Source organism: Zonotrichia albicollis, chromosome 4 (genome assembly GCF_047830755.1).
Source record: "Zonotrichia albicollis isolate bZonAlb1 chromosome 4, bZonAlb1.hap1, whole genome shotgun sequence".
Taxonomy (NCBI): domain Eukaryota; kingdom Metazoa; phylum Chordata; class Aves; order Passeriformes; family Passerellidae; genus Zonotrichia; species Zonotrichia albicollis.
The window spans coordinates 10,367,445-10,389,375 of NC_133822.1; the positions used below are offsets into that span (position 1 = coordinate 10,367,445).

Here is a 21,931-nt window from a genome sequence, read left to right on the forward strand (position 1 = left end):
ATGCTTAGAGTAACATAGCCAGAAATCCTACCTTTTGGACCAAACAAAAAGGAGATCTGGGAAAATCCTATTTCAAATTGTTCAGTATTAAAGTTTCTCACCTAGCTTGTGCTTTGTAAAATTACCTCTGATTTATTTTTAATTTATCTTTATTGAAGTACTTCAGTGTTGTCTGTGCTGTTCATCAAACATTGCTAGGCACAGCTCTTCCCAAGAGCGTGTGATAAAAGTGGAAGAGGTGATGCCAATTTAGATATCACACATTGCTTCCATTTTACTAGGTAAAAGTCAACATGTACACATTGAAGAATATCATTTATGCGCATTTCAGGGCAGAATCATATGGAGAATTTCAGCTAGGTATATTTTTAATTAGGGATGCAAGGGAAAACCTTTCTGCACTTGACAAACCACTGTCATTTTATATTAAATTCTGTGGAAATGGTAGTTACTAACTCTTCTAGCTTTGCAATAGTAGATAAGCAATTTTTGCTATCTACTATTTTGCTATCCTGTTTTTCACTTAAAAAAGGTAGCAATAATTGCCTGGAGCATGAAAAGGCCAAAGTTCTGATTCAGTACAAACAGAATAATCAATGTGAAACCATAGAATCATAGAATGGTTTATATTGGAAAGGACCTTAAGTTCATCTAATTCCAACCCCTCTGCCATCAGCAGGGACACCTTCCACTAGACCTGGAGGCTCAAAGCCCCATCCAGCCTGGCCTTGTGCACTTCCCTGGATGGGACATCCATCCACGTCTTCTCAGGGCTACCTGTGCCAGTGATTCAACAACTTCATAATAAAGAATTCCTTCCTAATATCTAATCTAAATTTGCCCTTAGTAAGTGTGAAGCCATTTTGCATTATCCTGTCCATGCTCTTCTAAATATTCTCACTATTTGCTCCGTTCAGATTCAGGACAAATCACAGATATCAATTGAATTTAGAGATCTATTATCCTTTAAACAAACAAACAAAAAAAAAGGTGACTTCAATATTGAAACATTTTAAAATAATTGAGTCTCAGAGTGTGATTTAAGGAATCATAAAACCTTTTTTTTCTTGATGAAGCCCAACCATCAGCTCAGCGCTGCCACCTTCACCACTAAAACATGCCCATAAGTGCCATATCCAGATGTTTTTTGAACCATAAGCTTTATATTTTCAAATAAGAATAAGTAAAAGTGAGGAAGAATACAAACAAATAATATTTATAACGCTAAAACTTCTAATACAAAATAGTTGTATAATGAATTGACTCTGTCATCACAGAAAAGCCACTGAAATAGCACAAATACAGTTGGAATTAGATCCTTTTTTACATTAGTTAGAGAGGCTGCATTTGCTGTTTTTAAAGTCTTATCCAGACTGCAGGTTTTAAAAGTCTCCTTCTTCCTCATTTCTCAAGAAGTTTCTCTTATCAATGTCTGTATTAGAGCTAAATTTGTCCAGTATTAAAAACACACAGTAGGCGAACTCAGAGGAAATGCCATTGAAATATTCAGAAAAGCCCAGTACTGCGACATGTACCAAAGTACTTCCTAATTTACAAGGGAAAAAAAAAGTTTTTTTCATTTAAGTGCATTTTTTTTTTCAGTCTCAAAGAGTTGTAGAATATATATACACAATCTTTATCAACATTTTTTGGCAATAGTTTGTCATTCATCTAAAAATCTTATGTTTATGATATGTTTGCAAGTTTAACAATAATGCTGTCTTTGTGGATGTGATGGCCAGTACCACAGAAAATAAGCTAGCTGTCCTTTAAGAATAGATGTAGCTAGTGACAATATCCTAAGTTTCAGACTACACAAAATAGGGAAAAAAAACCTCAGAGGCTTTTCTTGTAGGTATTGCTTGCATGCAAATTTTTGCATGTACCATGGTGCAGGCAATGATACAAGCAATAATTTTAGAAAATATATTCATATTTTGGTAACCTTTAAAAGGAAGTTGGATTTTTCTCATCCTGTTTATTTCTAGTGAGAAATGAAGTCTGTCCTCAATGTAGATCTTTTTCTTCTCCTTGCTTTACCAACAGCAGACTTTCTCACATTCAGTTTCCTGGGATTCATAGCAGTCATTTATGTCATTCACTGAGGTTCAGCACCAGGATGGGCAACAGCTGCCATCTCCTCTGGTTTGGTCACAGAAGTATTAAATATTGGACTCAACTGAAAGGATACACACAAAGGCTGAAACTGTTTCATGACCAGTTGTTCTCTGCTTTTTTCTGTGCTTAACTGTTTAGTCAATGCCTTCTGCCTCTGCTTTGCACCAATAGTATCGCATCATCTTGGAGAACCAACTTCTGAGAGGTTCAGTTTCAATGATGGATGCATTCTGTCCATCAGCTCCTGGGAAACCTTCTGAGCTTGAGCAATATTTGCATTTTTAGTAGCTCATCTAAATTTATCATAATGATTTTTGTTGGGTGTGTCTTCATAACTGTAAACATACTGGTCATAAATGAAAAAATAACAGTCAAATGTCAAGTGAAGTTTTAGTGAGGAACATGCTATTTATAGAGGGAAAAACAAATTGATTTTAATGATATATGTATTTTTGAAACATAGCAAAATAGATTTCCCTTAAGAACTTTCTTCTTTAATAAAGCGGACAAAGATGTAAATATAATATACAAACCCTGAAATTTTAAATTTTGCTTCACTGCTGACTTTTTGTAAAGACCATACATAATGCTGACCATAAGGGCTAGATAATATCCAAGACTAGATTCTTCAGAATATTGAGAGCTGTAGGCTTCAAATGGTGATGCCTTTCCAAAGCTGTTGTAAGTACTGCAGGTTTCTCCATGTTTATATATTAATCACAGCCTTATCATTCAAGAAGTCCTTAGAAATATTTGTTTTCACATTGGATTTTTATTTGCAATGGATTTTGCTGTGACGGCAGATATTTGAATTTACAATATTGGCTATAATGTTGATAAGAACAAATGTAGTTTGTATTCAATGTAGTATCTGATTTTGCAAACTATTTAATAAATCACTCCTGTGAATGATGATTAATAAAATATTAATTAGTATACACTGTAATAATAATATAAGTAATATGAATATAAATATTAGTGTTTGAGTGTAGGATTATGTTCAAAGTGATATGGCTAAAAGCAAGAATGCATAACTTGGATGTAAATAAAATCTAAACCTGATTCGTTATAAAAAGTAATATGACTGACTATAAAAAATAGTTGGGTTTTGATATTTTGACCCTAAATGTAACTTTAGTGTGAATAAACTTTGAAAGTACTTGTAGTTCATAGCAACTTGAGTGTAAATGTAATTTAAAATTATAATTAACACTCATGATAATTTTTCTAGTATATTTATTCCACAGTATTTTTAACTACTTTTCAAATAATTAATAATAACCAATGAAGTCCATCAATTAAATCTTTAAAAAAATGGTTTGCTCTACTTCAGAAATCACTGACTTAGATTAGCAAATTTGGTAAATATGACCTGTTATTGAGAGCCCTAACAAAAAAAAGATCACATCTTATTAATTAAATCATGAGGCTTTGGGATGCTTGTTCTCAATTTGCCAGTGGATTTGGGGACACTTCCTAAAATTGTCAGCCCAAAGCAGAGCTATGGTGACCTGTATTTTGGAGAGTGAACTGTTTTAGCTGAATAATGAGGTATTTTCGCTAAGTACAGAGCATTCCACAGCTGTGAGAAGCAAGAGTGAAATTGTTACAAAAATACTTTCTGTAGGATATTTTTAGTATTTTTGTTATTTATAGAAGGAGGTAGAGATGCTTGTCAGTCAGAATGAGGTAGAAGAATCTGGAATGACTGAGGGTGTTTTATTAGGGATGAGAAGGAGAACGTTGGTTCTGATGCTCAGTCAGGACTGCCTGCCTTCTTGGCTTCCTTTAATCGATGACCATCGTGCTTTCCTCCCTGCAATTACACTGCCCTACCAGCAGATTACTCTGCACTACCAATTTACCAAGAAACTTCTTTTTCATGACGTTCTCAAAAATAGTTGTACAGTGCCCAGCTGTAGGGGACCTTCCAATATGTGGGGATATTCCAAATATCATTAAATCATGCTTCACTGCTCTATGTATTCTGTTGTATGTTGAAATGTGTAATACTTCAGTCAACAAAATCAAATCATGAGGGGAAAACTTAACACATTTCTAGCCAATTATAAAATGTTGAATGGGCAAAGAATGGAGCAGACTCCAGAAATTCTGCAGACATTTGTAAAGCTATATTACTTTGTGTTGAAAACCATGTAGACAGCTTTAAAACAGTAAATAAAATCTTCAAATAAATATACCCCTGGGCAAGCTGTCCCATGAATGTATGATCAAATGGCAGGTTAACATTAATAAATGTTCTTAAAACAATTAAATTTTATATTGAAAACTAGAAGTTCGTCTTGAAACCAGTAAAATCAGTTGCCAGTGTGGACAGCCATGGAAAGCTTAGTTAGAGTCAATGAAAAAATCAAAATTTGAGGAACTTTTTTGTTTTATTCTAATAGTTTTGAATAGCAAAATTAGTGTTCAGTCTTCATCTGAGTAATGAACTCATCTTTTAGAAATAAACCCCACTTTTTAATTGCCAGGAGACATTAAGAATTTATATATAAATATATACACACGCGTTATGTATTTATTTTTTTAGGAAAAGGAGGATGACAAATCAGACACATCAAGCTCTCAGCAGCAGAAAAGTCCACAAGGTCTGAGTGACACCGGGTATTCTTCTGATGGGATATCAAGTTCACTTGGTGAAATTCCAAGTCATATCCCCACTGATGAAAAGGATTTACACAAAGAAATTAGTAAAAAAGACACCATTTCACAAGAAAGTCCACCAAGCCCCTCAGATCTAGCTAAATTGGAAAGTACTGTACTCTCAATTTTAGAAGCTCAGGCAAGCACTCTTTCTGATGAAAAATCTGCAAAAAGCAAAGAGCTTTCTGAAACATATGGTGAACAGACAAAGGATCAACTTAAAACAAAGCCTTTGCCCGTCACTCCAGAATCTTACAGTTCAGAGGAAGAAGACTTAAAAGCTATCAAGGAAGGTGAAGGAACCATTGTAGAAGAGGGCAAAGGAACGGCCTCCTCCCAGGCACAGTACAAGGAAGAGCATGAAGGAGATGACATATCAGCAAGAAGGCAACAGCGCTATGACTCTGTGGAGGACAGCAGTGAGAGTGAAAACTCACCTGTCCCAAGGAGAAAAAGAAGAACTAGTGTTGGTTCTTCAAGCAGTGATGAGTACAAACGAGATGACAGCCAGGGATCAGGTGACGAGGAAGACTTCATTAGAAAACAGATTATAGAGATGAGTGCTGATGAAGATGCTTCAGGTTCTGAAGATGATGAATTCATTAGAAATCAACTCAAAGAGATCAGTGCAGCTGAAAGCCAAAAGAAAGAAGAAGTGAAAAGCAAAGCCAAAGGAACAGCTGGAAAACACAGAAGAATGACACGAAAAAGTAGTGCAGGCTATGATGAGGATGCAGGAAGAAGACATTCATGGCATGATGATGATGATGAGACTTTTGATGAAAGCCCAGAGCCAAAATACAGGGAAAGTAAAAGTCAAGACAGTGAAGAACTTGCAGTATCTGGAGGAGGAGGCCTTCGGCGTTTCAAAACAATAGAACTAAACAGTACAATAACAAACAAATATTCTGAAGTATCTGAACCACAAAAAGGTATTTTATATTTTGATGAAGAGCCTGAGCTAGAGATGGAGAGTCTTACAGATTCACCAGAAGATAGATCTAGAGGAGAAGGATCTTCTAGTTTACATGCTTCTAGTTTCACACCTGGTACATCTCCTACTTCAGTGTCATCACTTGATGAAGACAGTGACAGTAGTCCTAGTCACAAAAAACTGGGAGGGGAGAGCAAACAACAGCGCAAAGCAAGGCATCGGACACATGGTCCTCTTCTTCCCACTATTGAAGATTCTTCAGAAGAAGAAGAACTAAGGGAAGAGGAAGAACTGCTAAAGGAACAAGAGAAACAACGTGAATTAGAACAGCAACAAAGAAAAAGTTCTAGCAAAAAATCTAAAAAGGACAAGGATGAGCTCAGAGCCCAGAGAAGAAGGGAACGTCCAAAGACTCCACCAAGTAATCTTTCTCCCATTGAAGATGCATCTCCAACAGAAGAATTACGACAGGCTGCAGAAATGGAAGAACTGCACAGATCCTCTTGTTCTGAATATTCACCCAGCATTGAGTCAGAACCTGAAGGTTTTGAAATCAGCCCGGAAAAAATAATAGAAGTGCAAAAAGTTTACAAATTGCCTACTGCCGTCTCTCTATACTCACCAACAGATGAACAACCAACTGGACTCCCAAAAGAAGAGAGTGGTCAAAAGACACTGAAAAGTGCTGAAGAGGTATATGAGGAGATGATGCATAAGTCCAAATCATTTCAAATGTCAAATGAAAAAGATGAAGTATTTGAAAAAGAATCTTTGTATGGTGGAATGCTAATAGAGGATTATATTTATGAATCTTTAGTAGAGGATACTTACAATGGAACTATTGATACTAGTCTTGTTATGAGACAAGATGAGAGCAGTGAATATATACAACCGAGAGGAAAAGAGAAAAAAGCAAGAGCTTCAGAACAGGTCTATGATGAACCACAGAAAGTTAGTGATCTAGAGAAAGACTACTATAGTGTTGAGACTTTACATACTATTGTGCCTCAAGAAGATATTGTTTCTAGTTCTTACATTATCCCAGAAAGTCATGAAATAATTGTATTAGACAGCACAGTAACTTCCACCATGGAGGAAAAGCATTTGTTAGATGCAGAAGCTGCTTATGAAGAGCTTATGAAAAGGCAGAAAATGCAGCTAACCCCAGGGTCTAGCCCAACACAACCAGCTTCAGATTTCATTCCCACATCTGATACAAAGGTGTCTGGAGGTGGAGAAATAGTAGATAGTACATCTTTAACATCAAGCACTACTTCAGCAATCTCAGATGTGTCACCTGTCAGTAGCACAACACTTTCTATCCCAGATGTTAAAATAACACAGCATTTCACAGCAGAGGAGATTGAAGATGAATACTTAACAGATTATGCCAGAGAAATTCAAGAAATAATTTCTCATGAAACATCAATATTGACCTACTCTGAGACATCAGAAGGTGCTGCATCAGTTTTACCTTCTGATACAGCTTCCTTAACATCATCTACATCTTCAGTTTCTACCACAGATAGCTCCTCACCCATAGATAGTGCAAGCACAGGTTATGTAGGCCCTTCAGATGGTGTAAGTAAACCAGCAGATTCTGAAGGTGTCAGGATAGTAACACAGGTTCCCTTAACATCTGCAAAAGAGTACTCTGAAGTGAGCATGCCTTATGAATCTATTGCCGGAGCCACTAAAAAACCATCTCTTGAATCAGATGCAGAAAGTGTGGAGCAAAATGCAGTATGTTTGCCTGAAACTGCACCTTTAGTGGTGGCAACTACAGTTACAAAATCCAAGGAATATGCAGCTGACATCATTACCTTTGATACATCCAAATCAGAGAAGGAAGCAGCTAGAAAAATTAAAAGTACGGTAGAGGCTGGCAGTGTCAAAATTCATCATGAAGAGCCACGCAAAGAATTGGGTGTTGATATGAAAAAGATTGATTTGACTAGTGCTGCATCTGAGCAACCACCTATATGTATAGCACCAGTACCACTACCAGTTACAGAGCCTGCACCAGAAATATCTTCTGTACTCACTCACAGTGTTGTAAGTAAGACCAGCATGGTCTCTGTGCCTTCCTCAGCTCCTGCTGTTTCAGCCAAAGTATTCTCTCTTTTTAGAAGCTCTTCTTTGGATTCTTCTGCTCATCCTTCTCCACCCCCACCTCCTCCTCCTCCACCACCTCCTCCACCACCATTACCACCACCACCTATTTTACCCAAGCCAGCCATTTATCCCAAAAAGAAGCCACAGATTAAGGCTCCAGCAGCAACAGCTCCCACAGTGGTACCTCCAGTCACAAGTGTTCCAACACTAGAGTCCACAGCTGTATTAAAGGATCATGTGGTACCTGTCACTAAAACATACACCCCAACACCACCTCCTGTACCACCCAAACCATCCTCCATTCCAGCAGGGCTTGTTTTCAGTCACAGGACACCTGAAGTAACTAAACCTCCAATTGCTCCTAAACCAGCAATTCCTCCACTCCCAATAGCTGTTCATAAGCCAGCAGAAACACAGCCCAAACCAGTAAGCTTGGCATTGACTTCAAGTATGACTCTGAATTTGGTAACCACAGCTGAATACAAAATACCATCCCCCACTTCCCCTTTGTCTCCACACTCTAACAAATCTTCACCAAGGTTGGCAAAACCCTCACAGGAAACCTATGTTGTCATCACATTGCCATCTGAGCCTGGAACTCCCACTGAAGCTATAACTAGCCAGGCTGTTACCAGCTGGCCTCTAGAAGCACCTTCTAAAGAACAGATTCCCCAACCTATGCAACCAGTTTTTACTACACCCATGAAAGCTATGGATATTCAAAGCATGGCAGGTCAGAGTATGTATATTTCAGGTGCACTGCAAGCTATTCCTGTGACAACACAATCAACTTTTGAAAAAATCCCTAGTTCAAAACCAGAAGTGGTAACAACAGACATAACCAAGACCACAGTGTCTGTGGTTAAGGGTCCAGTGCCTGGTTATGGTTTAGGTAGTGTTGCTATAACTATACCTCCAGAGCCACTACACATTGTAGACCAGCCCAGATACAGAGAGAATGGAAGGTTCCATCCTTTGGGCGATGTCATCGACCTTCGCACTCTGACTAAGATGGACATTGAAATGAGGGACAGCTGTATGGATCTCTCTGCTGTTTCCATGGATGTAAGAAGGCAAATGCCAGCGAGTGACACAGGTGGACGGCCAGTAAGTACTGTCCAGCCATCCATAATAAATCTTAGCACTGCGTGTGTTGCTGATGCTTCTCTGCCTGCAGTCACTGAGACGGTGACTGTAGTGACTTGCACTGCCACTGTGAGCTACACCACCAGCACAGACAGCCTTGTGGATCTGGGGCACACCATGACAACGCCGCTGCAGCTAACAACATCAAAACATTTTGAGCCTGCATACAGAGTGACAGGCAGCCAGGCCTTCTCTGCAGGTAGAGATGAAGTGCCAATAAATTTATCACTAGGTACTTCAACACAGGCAGTGACATGGGCTACTACAAAGCCTGTTACTGTGCCACCTGTTGGGGTTACAAATGGTTGGACTGATCTCTCCACTTCTCAGGAGCCAGCAGAGAGTGGAGCAGTTGACCTTAGCACCACAAAATCCCACAGAACAGTAGTAACAATGGATGAAACTGCTTCAGGTATCATAACAACGGTAATAGAAGATGATGAAAAGCCTGTAGATCTCACTGCAGGGAGAAGAGCTGTCTGTTGTGATATGGTTTATAAATTGCCATTTGGTAGGAGCTGTACTGCTCAGCAGCCTTCTACTACACTTCCTGAAGATCGCTTTGGCTACAGAGATGACCATTATCAGTATGATCGTTCAGGGTCGTATGGTTACCGAGGAATTGGAGGTATGAAACCATCTATGTCTGACACAAATTTATCAGAAGCTGGACTATTTGCATACAGAAGCAAGAATAGCTTTGATTATCGAGTTGGGGCAACTGATACAGCAGTAGATCTTACTTCTGGAAGAGTAACTACAGGTCAGTATGACACAGCAGCAGATCTTTCTTTGAAATATAATTTTGATGTTCCTCACCTCATTTCAGGATAATTTTTTTATTGTTTTTTTCCCCTCCTTCTGTTATTTTGTTTTCTTTTGGACAGTGTGACAAATTATTCTGGATTACACGTGTTTTTCATTTCTTCATTTTACGTATGTGTTTGCACAGAGGTGCCTGCATGTGCCTGCATGTTCAGAAATGCTGTTTCCTTCACATCTAAAGTAGATCATTTACCTGAAGATTTGCATGCAGTTTCCCCTTCCCATTTATTTCATCAAGATGGGATGACTTACAGAATCCGCAAAGCAGCATTCTTTTGTGGGACTGGACTGTAACTTTGCCCTGTAATTTCAGGTGAGGTTATGGATTACTCAAGCAAGACTACAGGTCCCTATCCAGAGACTCGGCAGATTTCTGGCCTCGGGCTCAGTACACCACAGTATTCCCAAGCAAGAATGGTGTCCACTGTGGGTCCCCAGTTTGGCGTTGGAAGTGTTTTAAGATCATCCAATGGTGTTGTTTATTCTTCAGTAGCAACTCCAATCCCATCCACATTTGCCATCACCACACAACCCGGTTCTATTTTTAGTACAAGTGTCAGAGATCTACCTACTCTCCAAACAATTGACTCAGTGCCCTCTTTATCAACTTTGCAACAGACTCAACCACTCCCAAGATCATATAGTTTCTTGACAACTGTGGCAGCTGAAAAAGATAAAGCAATTACTGCCATAGGTGTGGAGACGGGGTTGCCACCTCATTCTATAGAAACTATTACCACTGAGCCAACCAGCTTGATACCTGCTTTAACTACAGCATCTGAAGTTTACACAGATGTAGTTGATGATGAGGTTGCCCTTCTCATTGCTCCTGAAGAAGGCAAACAGCAGCAGCTTGATTTGGAACGGGAACTTCTTGAGCTTGAGAAAATTAAGCAGCAGCGCTTTGCAGAAGAGCTGGAATGGGAACGGCAGGAAATTCAAAGATTTAGGGAACAAGAAAAGTTTATGGTGCAAAAAAAGCTTGAGGAGTTGCAATCCATGAAACATCATCTCTTATTTCAGCAGGAGGAGGAACGGCAAGCTCAGTATATGATGAGACAAGAGACATTAGCCCAGCAGCAGCTGCAGCTTGAACAATTCCAACAACTCCAACAACAGCTTCACCAGCAGTTAGAGGAGCAAAAACTTCGTCAAATTTATCAGTATGGTTATGACCCTTCAGGAACTGGGTCACCACAAACTACCACAGATCAAACACTTTTGGAAGGACAGTATACAAGCACAGAAAATGGCCAATTTTGGCCTACTGATGACACAACCACTACAGCTTCAGGAGTGCTGGGTATTGAAATTCCACAAAGTCAAGCATGGTATACAGTTCAGTCTGATGGCATTACCCAATACATACCCAGGTCTGGTATCCTAAGCTCAGTTTCAGAAATGTCTCTTAAGGATATTGATGTTAGAGAGGAGAAGCAATTGAAAAAGAGAAGTTCTATGCCAAAATTACGTGGTCCCTATGAGGAGTTTGAGGAGACCCTGGAAGAGCCCCGGTGTTTCAAAAAAATAGTGGACAGTGGAGTGCAAACTGATGATGAAGATGGAGCAGAAAGAGGTTACACCAACAGGAGACGGAGATCCAAGAAGAGTGTTGATACAAGTGTTCAGACCGATGATGAAGATCAAGATGAATGGGATCTTTCCAGCAGATCCAGAAGGAAGCCTCGTGTAGGAAAGTTCAGTGAGAGCACCACTGAGGCAGACAAAGCCAAACCCTTCTCCAAGGTATCTAGTATTGCAGTTCAGACAGTGGCAGAGATTTCTGTGCAAACAGAACCTGTAGGAACAATAAGAACACCTTCCATCAGGGCCCGATGGGATGCTAAGGTTGAAATCATAAAGCATATTTCAGCTCCAGAAAAGACATACAAAGGAGAAAGTCTGGGATGTCAAACAGAGACAGCATCAGACACTCAGAGTCCCCAATATCTGTCAGCTTCATCTCCTCAGAAAGATAAAAAACGTCCAACACCATTAGAGATAGGTTACACCTCCCACCTTCGCCCAGACTCCACATTACAGGTAGTCCCTTCCCCTCCCAAGTCTCCCAAAGTTCTCTATTCACCCATTTCACCCGTTTCACCAAGCAAAGTTATAGAGTCAGCATTTGTACCTTATGAAAAGCCCATGACTGATGACATCAGCCCTCAGAAGATGCTGCATGCTGACATGGCCAAGGTTCCTCCATCAAGCCCAAAGACAGCAAAGATGATGCAACGCTCTATGTCTGATCCTAAGCCCCTGAGTCCCACAGCAGAAGACAGTTCCAGAGCTCAGTTTCAGTACACTGAGGGTTTTATGGTAAGAAGTATTTGCTTGCTTTTTTTTTTTAATAATATGCAATTCTGGAGCTATCAGTACAGCATGAGGACAGACACACTCATTTCCAATACATGTGTATGTAGTCTTTTTGCACACCTTGGTAAAAAGTCGAGAGGAATATCTGCTGTCCAAAGCAATGATTAGTTCATTCACTGCTTTGCCAGGAAACAGAGAAGGCGATATTACTAATAATCAGGAAGTAATACAAGAAGTTCATTTTCAGAATTTGGATGGCATTTTGTGCTTTATATGGCAATTCATTGCCAGTGTAGGGGTTACTGGCAATGCTTCAGAAAATTGAAAGCATTTCTTTTCTAATCATACAACATCCAGCTCTTGTGGCACAGCCTATAGTGCATTTACCTTGAAATTACTGCATGTGCCTTCTGAGAGGCAGATAACACCAGATTTATAATTGCCTTAGTTAGTTGTCCTTTTTGACCCTCATGAGGTTTCTTAGCCATGTGTGATTCTGTGGATAATCTTCTGTCCCATCTTTTATCCTTCCCAGACCAAGAGGTCTCATATCAAAACTCCATTTTTAATTTGTTTGTTTTAGATAAGGAAGATTATCAGGAAGTTATGCAAGTTTTGAGGGCTGTTTCATATAGGAGTCAGAGGAGGCTGACATAGTAGGATAAAAAATTTTCATTTCTGCAGTATTTCTTTTCCTTGAGAAGTAAGATTTCATATTTGGCATTCAGATTGATATTTCTGAATAAGACGAATAAGTCTTGGGAAGAAAAAAAAGTACCTTTATAATATAATATGTTCTTGGCTGTCCTTTTATCTGAGACCATTCCCTTCTGTCAGTTGATGCATCAGTTTATTTTCAGAACTCTGGAAGAGTTGCCATTCAGCAATATTTATTTTTTATGTTCAGTTATTGGTGAATACCAGTGATTAGTACAGGCTGGATAGGATAGAGGGTTTTTTTTTCTCTCTGCTTGATAATTTGTGGTGGCTTTCAAATGCAACATTGTCTGGTTATGCCCTCCAAGGCTCCCACTGTAAGTAGTTCCTGCAGCTTCACATATTTGCACAGTATTAAATGCTTCCCATGCTGTTACTGCTTGGAAAACATATTTGGAAGTTTGAAGGGAAAGCCACAGTTATGGCATTGGCACTCTGTATAAACATCATTCACTAATGAATGATAATCACAGTGGGGGAAACTAGCATGAGCACTAAAGTTTCATGTAGAGGAGTTGGAACAGCATCTTGAAGAACGTTGCTCATGGATTTTAGGAAAGTGTTGGGTTCTACTTAATAATGGAGAGTAGGTATAATACTGTAAAATATTATAATTGTAAAAGTATAGTAAAACTGTGTCTTAGAACGAATTATTCAGTTCAATTATTTCACAGATACACATATATATTTGATATAAATTGTATTCTTCTATGATGGATGATGAATTCTATAAACAACTCATTGTTTAAAGGTCTTTACAGTGGAGTTTGAACACATGCATTATTCTTTAATGAGACATGAAAACAAAGAGCTTGTACACCATTGTTTCTTTTCGTACCAACATGTTCTCTATGCTTTTGCCTTGAGCCCAAACAGCAGTAAGCTATAAGGTTTTCACTAGTGTGCAGCTATCAGGCAGCAAATAGTCCATGTCTCAAAGTAGTTGCAGCCTAAATAAAGTAGTGGGGCATTTTTATGGAAGGTAGGGTGCAAGCAGACAAGCACAAGAAAATTAAATCACTTCCGTGAATAAAAAGTGGACTGCATTAACTGGGCCATACAGTAGAGGGTGAGGAAGCTGCTCTGCAAATTTCCCATGACCATCATGGCTGACTTCAGCTTTGATGCTATGTCAAGAATTAAACTTGTTATTGTCTGATGGAGTTTTGTTCATAATGTGTCTTCATAATGAGGTTCAGTTAGCTTATGCTGAGGTCAGGTACATGAAGTTTCAAGGAGGAAAAAAGGCACATGACCAACAAGAAAGAAAAAATTTACAGTGATCCTTGAAGAATATAATTGACTGACCTCATCAGCATCTGGAAACAGGGGCATATATTGCTTTTGCAGTTTCTATATCAGTTTCAGTTCTCAATTATTCATTCAAGTTATGTTAGGAAGGAGAGTTCTACAGTACAAAATCTAAATTATCTAGTTTCCACAAGACTTACAGTATTCCCTCCAGAATGTCCATTTGTTATACCATGGGTTTAGGGCTGTATCATCTTGAAGTTCAGGAAAGACTGGACAGTGATTTGTTTTGTAAACTTTATCACATTCAAAAGTTCTGTGAAAGCATACACACAGTGTCATTTTTGGCAAAGTGCAAACCTTGTTGACATTTTTTCAAGTATACATCTTTGTTGTTAGGGCCACATGGTGCTGCTATACTTAAGTTTAAATATAGGATCACTTCTGGGCCATCCTTCTAAGTGTGGAAGTAAGATGCTGCCTTAACTTTGAAATATTTTTGGCACTGGGACTGTTTTTTATTCATTCTTTGTATGTACAGTGCCCACAACAGCTAAGGTCCTTGTTAGTTCTCTGTGCATGCTTTTGTGCCTCCTAACACTGAGTTTCTAATTTCCTAGTTAAAAAATGGAAAAGTAGAAGGGGACAGTTACGTCATTCAAAAGAGTTAAGTACAGTATAGAAAAACTTCCAAAACAGCTCACTCTGAAAAGGAGAATTTACTAGAGCTGAACATAAAAGAATAAAATGGAAATGGAAGATTGATCTTTCATTACCTTAAGGAAATTGAAGGTGTATATGAATATTTTTTGCATGGATGAATATCCTATCACTTTTTTAATAGTTCATGAATCAGGGTTATGTCTTTGTCTGCATTCATAAACATTGCAGGTGAAAAGGGTATTCATGTATAGGATTCACAGGCACTTTTTTCATGACAATTGACAAAAGAAGTTGATCCTTACACAATTGGTGGGACTAAAAGAGTAAGAATAAAACTGATCTCTTTTGAAGATTTACAGTGAAATGATAACTTGTTTCTCAGACAGTGCCCTTTCATCAGTCATGCTCTTCTTCCAATAGAAAAATTTTTTTACAACATTTCAGGGAAGGATGGTTATGGAGACTGACTAGGATGATTAAATATGTCTTAGAACTCTTACTTTAAATATGATTTTCTTATTTAAGGCAGCTTGAAGAGGAAATCATTACAACATTTTATCTAATCTAGTATAAGTGAAATGCTGAAAAGTAGCCTGCTAGCTAATTACATAATAAAAATTCCAGGTAACATTACTTTTAGTGGTGGCACATTTAATTTTCTGACAACAGAAATTTTTCTGTGTGGTTATGTTATAATTCCACTTGATGGTCTGTCATAGTCATTGTCTCTATGTGAGCACTAGAAAGAATTTAGATGGTGCCTTCCTATTCATCCAAAGAAAAAATACTGCTTGTCACTCTGTCTGCTTTTGTAGTTCTTATATGCTGCCCATTAGTGATATATATTAGCACTTACATACAGCTGAGCCAAGAAAAAATTAGGAATTGTAAATTGTCAGTGGCAGAAACAGTTGTGAAAGCCACCCATTGGAATTGGCATTTTGCAAAGATACCAAATTTTGCTGTTTTGTGAGCTTTGTGTCTCTTGCACTCCCTGCACTGATTTTATTAGACTGTGCAGCATGGTAGGGTTCAATAGAGTGAATAGCCATAGGGATGGTTTCCACAGAGTCTGGAAGTGAATATTGCAATTCATCCATTCAGCAGCAACAAAAAATTGTGAATACCTGTCTAACATAATAAAGAACCAGCTTTACACCAGTGTGCCACAGAATCAAGTCACATGCCAGTCACAGTCATCTTTGGCACTTGTACAGATTGCATATGTGTAATTAAAGATGGGAGTTGTCTTCCTTTTGCCTTTGGTTGCAAAATGTCTGTTTAGCTAAAATGAGGCAAATTGCAGAAGATCTTGCACATGACCTGTCACACACATAAAGCATCCCCATCTAAGCAATGCACAGACTCAGCAGAAGTGTTTGTATTTTTGAGACTAATGCAAAGACACATCTGTCAACAGCCTGTCAGCTTTAGGGTAGAAACTGTACATTTAAGCTTTAACACTTAGTGTAAGTCCTATCAATATGTTTATGAAGAGAGACTTTTCTTGACGTTTTTATCTGGTGTGATTTACCATACTTGTAAGGCAAAAAAAATTCAAGTCTTCATAATGTTAGTAAAAAAAAAAAAGTAATTATTTCCAGCAAAACCCCCTCAAAATGTGTCTTTACATAAGAGATGCAAGATTTCTTCTATTGCTATATTAAGAGCACAATTATACTAAGTTCAGGAGTGGAATTTATTTTAACTGGCTTATTAACACATTAATGGGTATCATCTTCTGTGGTATTCTGAAGTTTTCAACTTTAAAACTAGAATATTAAAACTTAATGATTTCACAGAATCACAGAATGATGTGTGTTGGAATGGACTTCAAAATTCATCTAGTTCCAACTTTCCCTGCCACCAGGGACACCTTTCACTACACCAGGATGCTCCAATCCACATCCCACCTGGCCTTGAATATTTCCATGGAGATGGGGCATCCACAAGTGACCTTTGCAGTGTCAGACAATGCTGTACATCTGAGCACTGAAAAGGGAAAACAAGGTGGTTGTGCCCAGTAGAATTAAGACCTTCCATCCATCATATCCATGATCTGATTTTTGCTTGTTTATTCAGGACTAAGCTGATCACCAGACCTGTAGTTCAGCAAGGAGTGTTCTCCATGGACAATGAATAGAGAGAAAAAGGCAGGGGTATTTACCCTGTTTGAAGGTGGATATTTCTGTTTGCTTAGGTTCCTCAGAAGCAGGGAGTAGGTTCATTTCTTAATGTCATGCCAGAATGTCAGGTATCATAATTCTTCTACTGCTGAAGCACAAGACATAGGTGTTTCCCTTGGTTTCATGTTATCTGAGCTTAATTCCAGCTAACAAGGGTTGGAACTTTGTTATATTTCTTTTAGTTACTGTAAAATATGCAGAAGTGATTTTTGGTCTGGGACATAGGTGGTCACATCATTGTACTGCAAAAGCCTTAATTCAATGATTTTTAATTTTCCATCTTAGTTCTATGATTCAGCCCAGAAAAAGGGAATAACATTTTGGTTTCTGCAAAATCTATAATTCCATATAAAAGAAGAATCACCTTTAGCAGAAACAGCTGCTGTTTGTGTTTCAGTACAGATGGGTGTTCAGTGAGGAACCATCTTTGGTAGAATCCAAAATTCTTAAATTTTTATTTTAAACTTTAATTTTTTAGCTTTGCTTCTGAGTGACATTGGTGGGTTGTGGTTTAATGAAAATTTTCCAGACATTGGTGGCAATTGGTCCTTCATTTTGAGTGTGCATAAACCAGCCCTAAAAAATGATCTGGGAGAAGTCTGATTTGCATAATTCAGACGTCTCCCATGCAGTTTGTGAACTGCACATGCAGGAATGCCTGGAATTGTGTTAATACATTAGCACCTGAGGTCTTACAGGCCCTACACTTAGGCCTGAATGCTGATCCATTGCTTATGGATGGGAAATCTTGTCCTGAGCCTGAATTCAGGCCAGCAATGCAGAGAAGTTGTAGCAATTCACAACCAGTTTTCTTTTGTGCTTTAATATTGTCACATGCTTTCTTTGTGTACTTCAAACAAATTCACTGGGAACTGAGTTACAAAGACAGTCTCTGTCACATTTAGAAACAATTCTCAACAATCTTATCCCTGTGTAAATAATAAAATAGGATCTATCTATCTTTTCCTTTAACCATGTGGTTTTAGCAAGATTTAAAATTATTTTTTCCACCAGTGGTCTGAATTATTTACAATTTAGAGTCCTATTAACATTTCAAGCTACTATTTCCTGTGAAGTATTTTCTATTTATATCCTTTGGAATAACATTTATGTGACTGAAGTGAAGCATCTTTTTTCCATCTGTCAGATCTTCCAAAGAGACAGAATATCCCAAATTTAGGCAACATGTCATATTAACATTATTTTCTAAAGCACATTTAACTGGGTCAGTCTTTTCTGCCTGATACTTTTGTATTCGTTGGTTTCACACCTTCTCAATTCAACCAAGGGATGTTCATGCATAATAGAAAATCATTATAGTGTTCACTCTTTTTCCTTAACACTCTTTTATAAAGCATGAGATTTATGGCAAAGTTGACAAAGAGCCTTGGTTTTATGTCACTTGGGCCTTTTCTCACCTGTTTTTAGCTTACCCATCGTCCTCTCAAGCTGGCACTTATATAGACATTAAGGAAACCATCCCTGTCCACAATTCCATCCCTCAGTCTTTTATCTTACAGTAATACAAAGAAAAACAGAGGTACAATAGTATCTTTATGTTCATTTCTGGTTCACTTGGTTACCGTGGTTATCCATTTTAAGAATACTTGGAATATTTCGTGTGGAAATAGGTAAATATCATGTTCCTTGTCTTAAAGTAATAAATACTGGATATAAATTTATACCGTGGAACCAAGCAGGCTCAGAAGAAAGACAGAGGGGCACATACCCATGAGCAAATTTTGGCCTCCTTCAGACCTCCATCTCCTCTCAAGCCACAGATTACTGTAGTTAGCATGAATAGGAGGGTAGAAGTTCTACCAGTGGAATTGTCTGACTGAAAAAAAAAAAAAGATTTCTTTCACATGCCCTCTTGATAATTCTGGCTTCCTGCATTTTATTCTATCTACAGTTTAATGACCATCTTTGAAGCTCTGAAAACTATACTGATAAAATTAATGTACATTCTCCAAAAGGAGCAGAAGAACAATGTCTATAAAATCTTTGTTAGAAGGAAAGTGCTATATGTGCTTTATTAGCAAGTTGTTTGGTGCAGTAGAAGCTGAACAACAGATCAAATTAGCTGATGTAAATTATCTGCTATACTACATTTTTGTCCAAAAGGAGCCAGTCATGGGTTTTGACTGGTTTTCCCTGCTGGGATTTGAGCCTTTTTGAGTTACATTTAGGACAGAACTTACTACTGATTTTCTCCAGAAGAAGGCTAATTTATTTATAGTAATTCCTAACTTATTTTTAGTATATGAGATACTAAAATTTCAAAACTCTCTATTATTCCCTTAGGAAAAATATGAAAAATAATTGCTGTACTAGATATACCCCATATAATCACCCCAAAAAATAAAAATTACAAATGGATGACAGGAAGGTATCCCAGTAATCTTTGAGCTGGATGTGTTTGTGTTTGTAATACTCTTCACAGCATTATTAGATTCATAAATTCATACCAGATCTCTGAAGGTTTTCTTCTTATCTGTAGAAATCCTGACTAGACCAGATCCCCTTGTGCTATCAGTGTTTAAAAATGCAGTCTGCTAATAGCAACTAACTGTTTGTTTGCTTGTTTCTTAGTTTTTAAATTAATAAGACTTGCCTATGTTAGTTCTAACTTTACTTTTGTTCTGAGGCTCAAAATCCTTCCAATCAGGCATTGCTTTTCTGAGACAGTGATTTCATATTAAAAATAATTTGTTAAGATAGACACGTGGTTTTGCATATTACGGCTGCAAGATCAAATTCCATTATTAAATATTAAGAAAAATAGTCCCTTCTGCTGCACTTCTTTACATTCTTACTCCAACACAACATTATTGCTAAGCTAATTATTTTTCAATGATTTTTAAATGGAAGTTTTCTTTCTATCTGCCAGCTGGAAGTGAACATCTTAGGTCAATATGGTCACTGTCAAACAGGAAAGCAGTTTCAAGTGTATCAAACAGGGACTTGTCCTAGGCTTTACTCTTTAATAATTCAATTTGCAATTTAAAGTATGAAGAAATGACTCATAGCATTTTTAGACCAATATAGGAAATACAATTACTTTGGAAAGCAGAATTGCAATTCAGAGCAATGTTCCAAAATTTCAATAATGATACAGACACTACAGGTAAAGAAGAAAAAAAAAAGAAAACAAAACAGGAATATTGCTGATTAGGCAATAGCAGAAGTGAAAATGGTCCAGTGTACCAGTAAATGTTCAGATGTAATGTGAATTAAAAATTTCAGCTTCAATGCTAAATGCAGTTTAGCTGAGCACCCCCGAAGAGTTAGAGGATGAGATGTTTGAAAGTTGAGCATAAGAGAAAGTAAAAAGATTTAGACAATGTTGGTTAGCAGTCTGACCAAAGCTGGACAAGTCTTTCATTGTGTTAAACATTATTTTAAATAGGACAAATATTAACCACTCTATACATCCAGTGGAGACACAGGATAGATTATCTCAATCTGTGGCCTGGGATATTTAATAGATATGAGCTTTCTAACTGCAATAGCACAGATGCCTTAGAACTGATATATTTTAATGAAACTGTGTTACATCTGAATATTGGTAATACCATAAAGGGTTAGATAGCTGACATGAATGACTTCCTTTCCAAGACAAGAATATCTTGAGCACTAGGAGTAATGAAATTATGTTTAAAAATTAAATTCTAAAATTAAATACAACTTTCTTTAGTATTTATGGCTCTTCTGACATATCATGCACATCTTTGCTGTTAATTTGTATCAATGCAGCATTTGCCTCAGAGTGCTGAGTAAGCAAACCACTCCTCTATATATGGCCCTTTCCATAATATGGATAAATTAATATGAATTTAATCTTTTAAATTAATTGAATATTAATTTAAAAGATGGGACAGACATAATCAAATAGCCTAAGTATCCCTTGTTTTGTTCCTTCCATCCCTTAGCTGAAGTGGCATTTACTTCTTATTTTAGTTTCTCTTCTGAAGCCTGGAAGTCTCTTGTTTTCCTTGGCTGACATAACATAGCCTAAGGTATGAAAGGTTGGAAATAACATGTTTAACATTAGATATTGGTGGTGAAAAATCCCACCTGGTCTGGTCACTGTATATTCCTGTTATAATCTGCAGGCAGAAGTACTCCAAGGGAACAGTAGTTAATCCACTTATTTTATGGTTTTACTTTAGAATAAGATTAATCTCACTCATTTCTCAAATGACTACAGTAAGGTTCTAGATGATTGAGACTGCTTTTGGTCCCATGGTCACTCAAAAAAACCTGTCTTGTGATTCTTCTGTGTTCTTATTTCCTGTTTTTTCTTTCAAAACAGTGAATTTCTTAATTATGTACTAGTTACCTTTCATCAATTCTGCACAGAAAAAAATTATGATTCAGTTAAAGATAGGTTTATAAATTGTTTTCTAGGTCCCAAAGCTTAATTAAAGAAAAATATTTTTAAAATATTAATTTAAAATAACTTTCATTTAGTTCACTGAAACATTTTATAAAGTCTTTTCACTTTTCTGGTCTCTTCAGCATGCTTTTAAGATGAATGACTGCTGATAAATGGGCATCATAGAGCACACAAACTTCATAATTCCAGGAGAAGGTTGACTCTGCTGATGCCAATTCAGAATTTCAGAAGCTATCCTATCAACAGTTCTCAAAGCTCACTTGGAGAGAGCAAGTTTTTCATTTGTGCTTATCTTCTCAGTTCAATTTCTCAAAATAACTTTCAATTTTGTTACCAAGAAGTATTTGAACTCTGGTTAAAAAAGTGATTTACCTGCTTCAATGTTCAGCTCAGGGAGTGGAATCCATAATGGCATGGTAAGTGCTTGCAGTCCCTGCATTTAAAATGAAGATGTGAGAGAGGGATTAACAGTAGCCAGGTTGGGTAGGGCTATGCTGCCTAAGTCAACTCTTTAGAAACTCCAAATACAGGGGTAAGTCTGTCACAAGATATGGCTTAGACATCCCTGTGAAATTGTGATGCAGAGCCTGAAAT

The 21,931-nt window shown here is 37.6% G+C and overlaps 1 protein-coding gene across 7 annotated transcripts in view; it reads left to right on the forward strand.

The window, feature by feature from the left end:
- PCLO (piccolo presynaptic cytomatrix protein) overlaps positions 1-21,931 on the forward strand; it is a 323,497-nt gene that overhangs the window by 143,919 nt on the left and 157,647 nt on the right. For all 7 annotated transcript variants that reach the window (XM_014268538.3, XM_026794798.2, XM_014268539.3 and 4 more), the window contains exons 5-6: positions 4,670-9,740; positions 10,116-12,124. In XM_014268538.3, the coding sequence (XP_014124013.2) occupies positions 4,670-9,740; positions 10,116-12,124 (7,080 nt within the window). The remainder of the gene's footprint in view (positions 1-4,669; positions 9,741-10,115; positions 12,125-21,931) is intronic.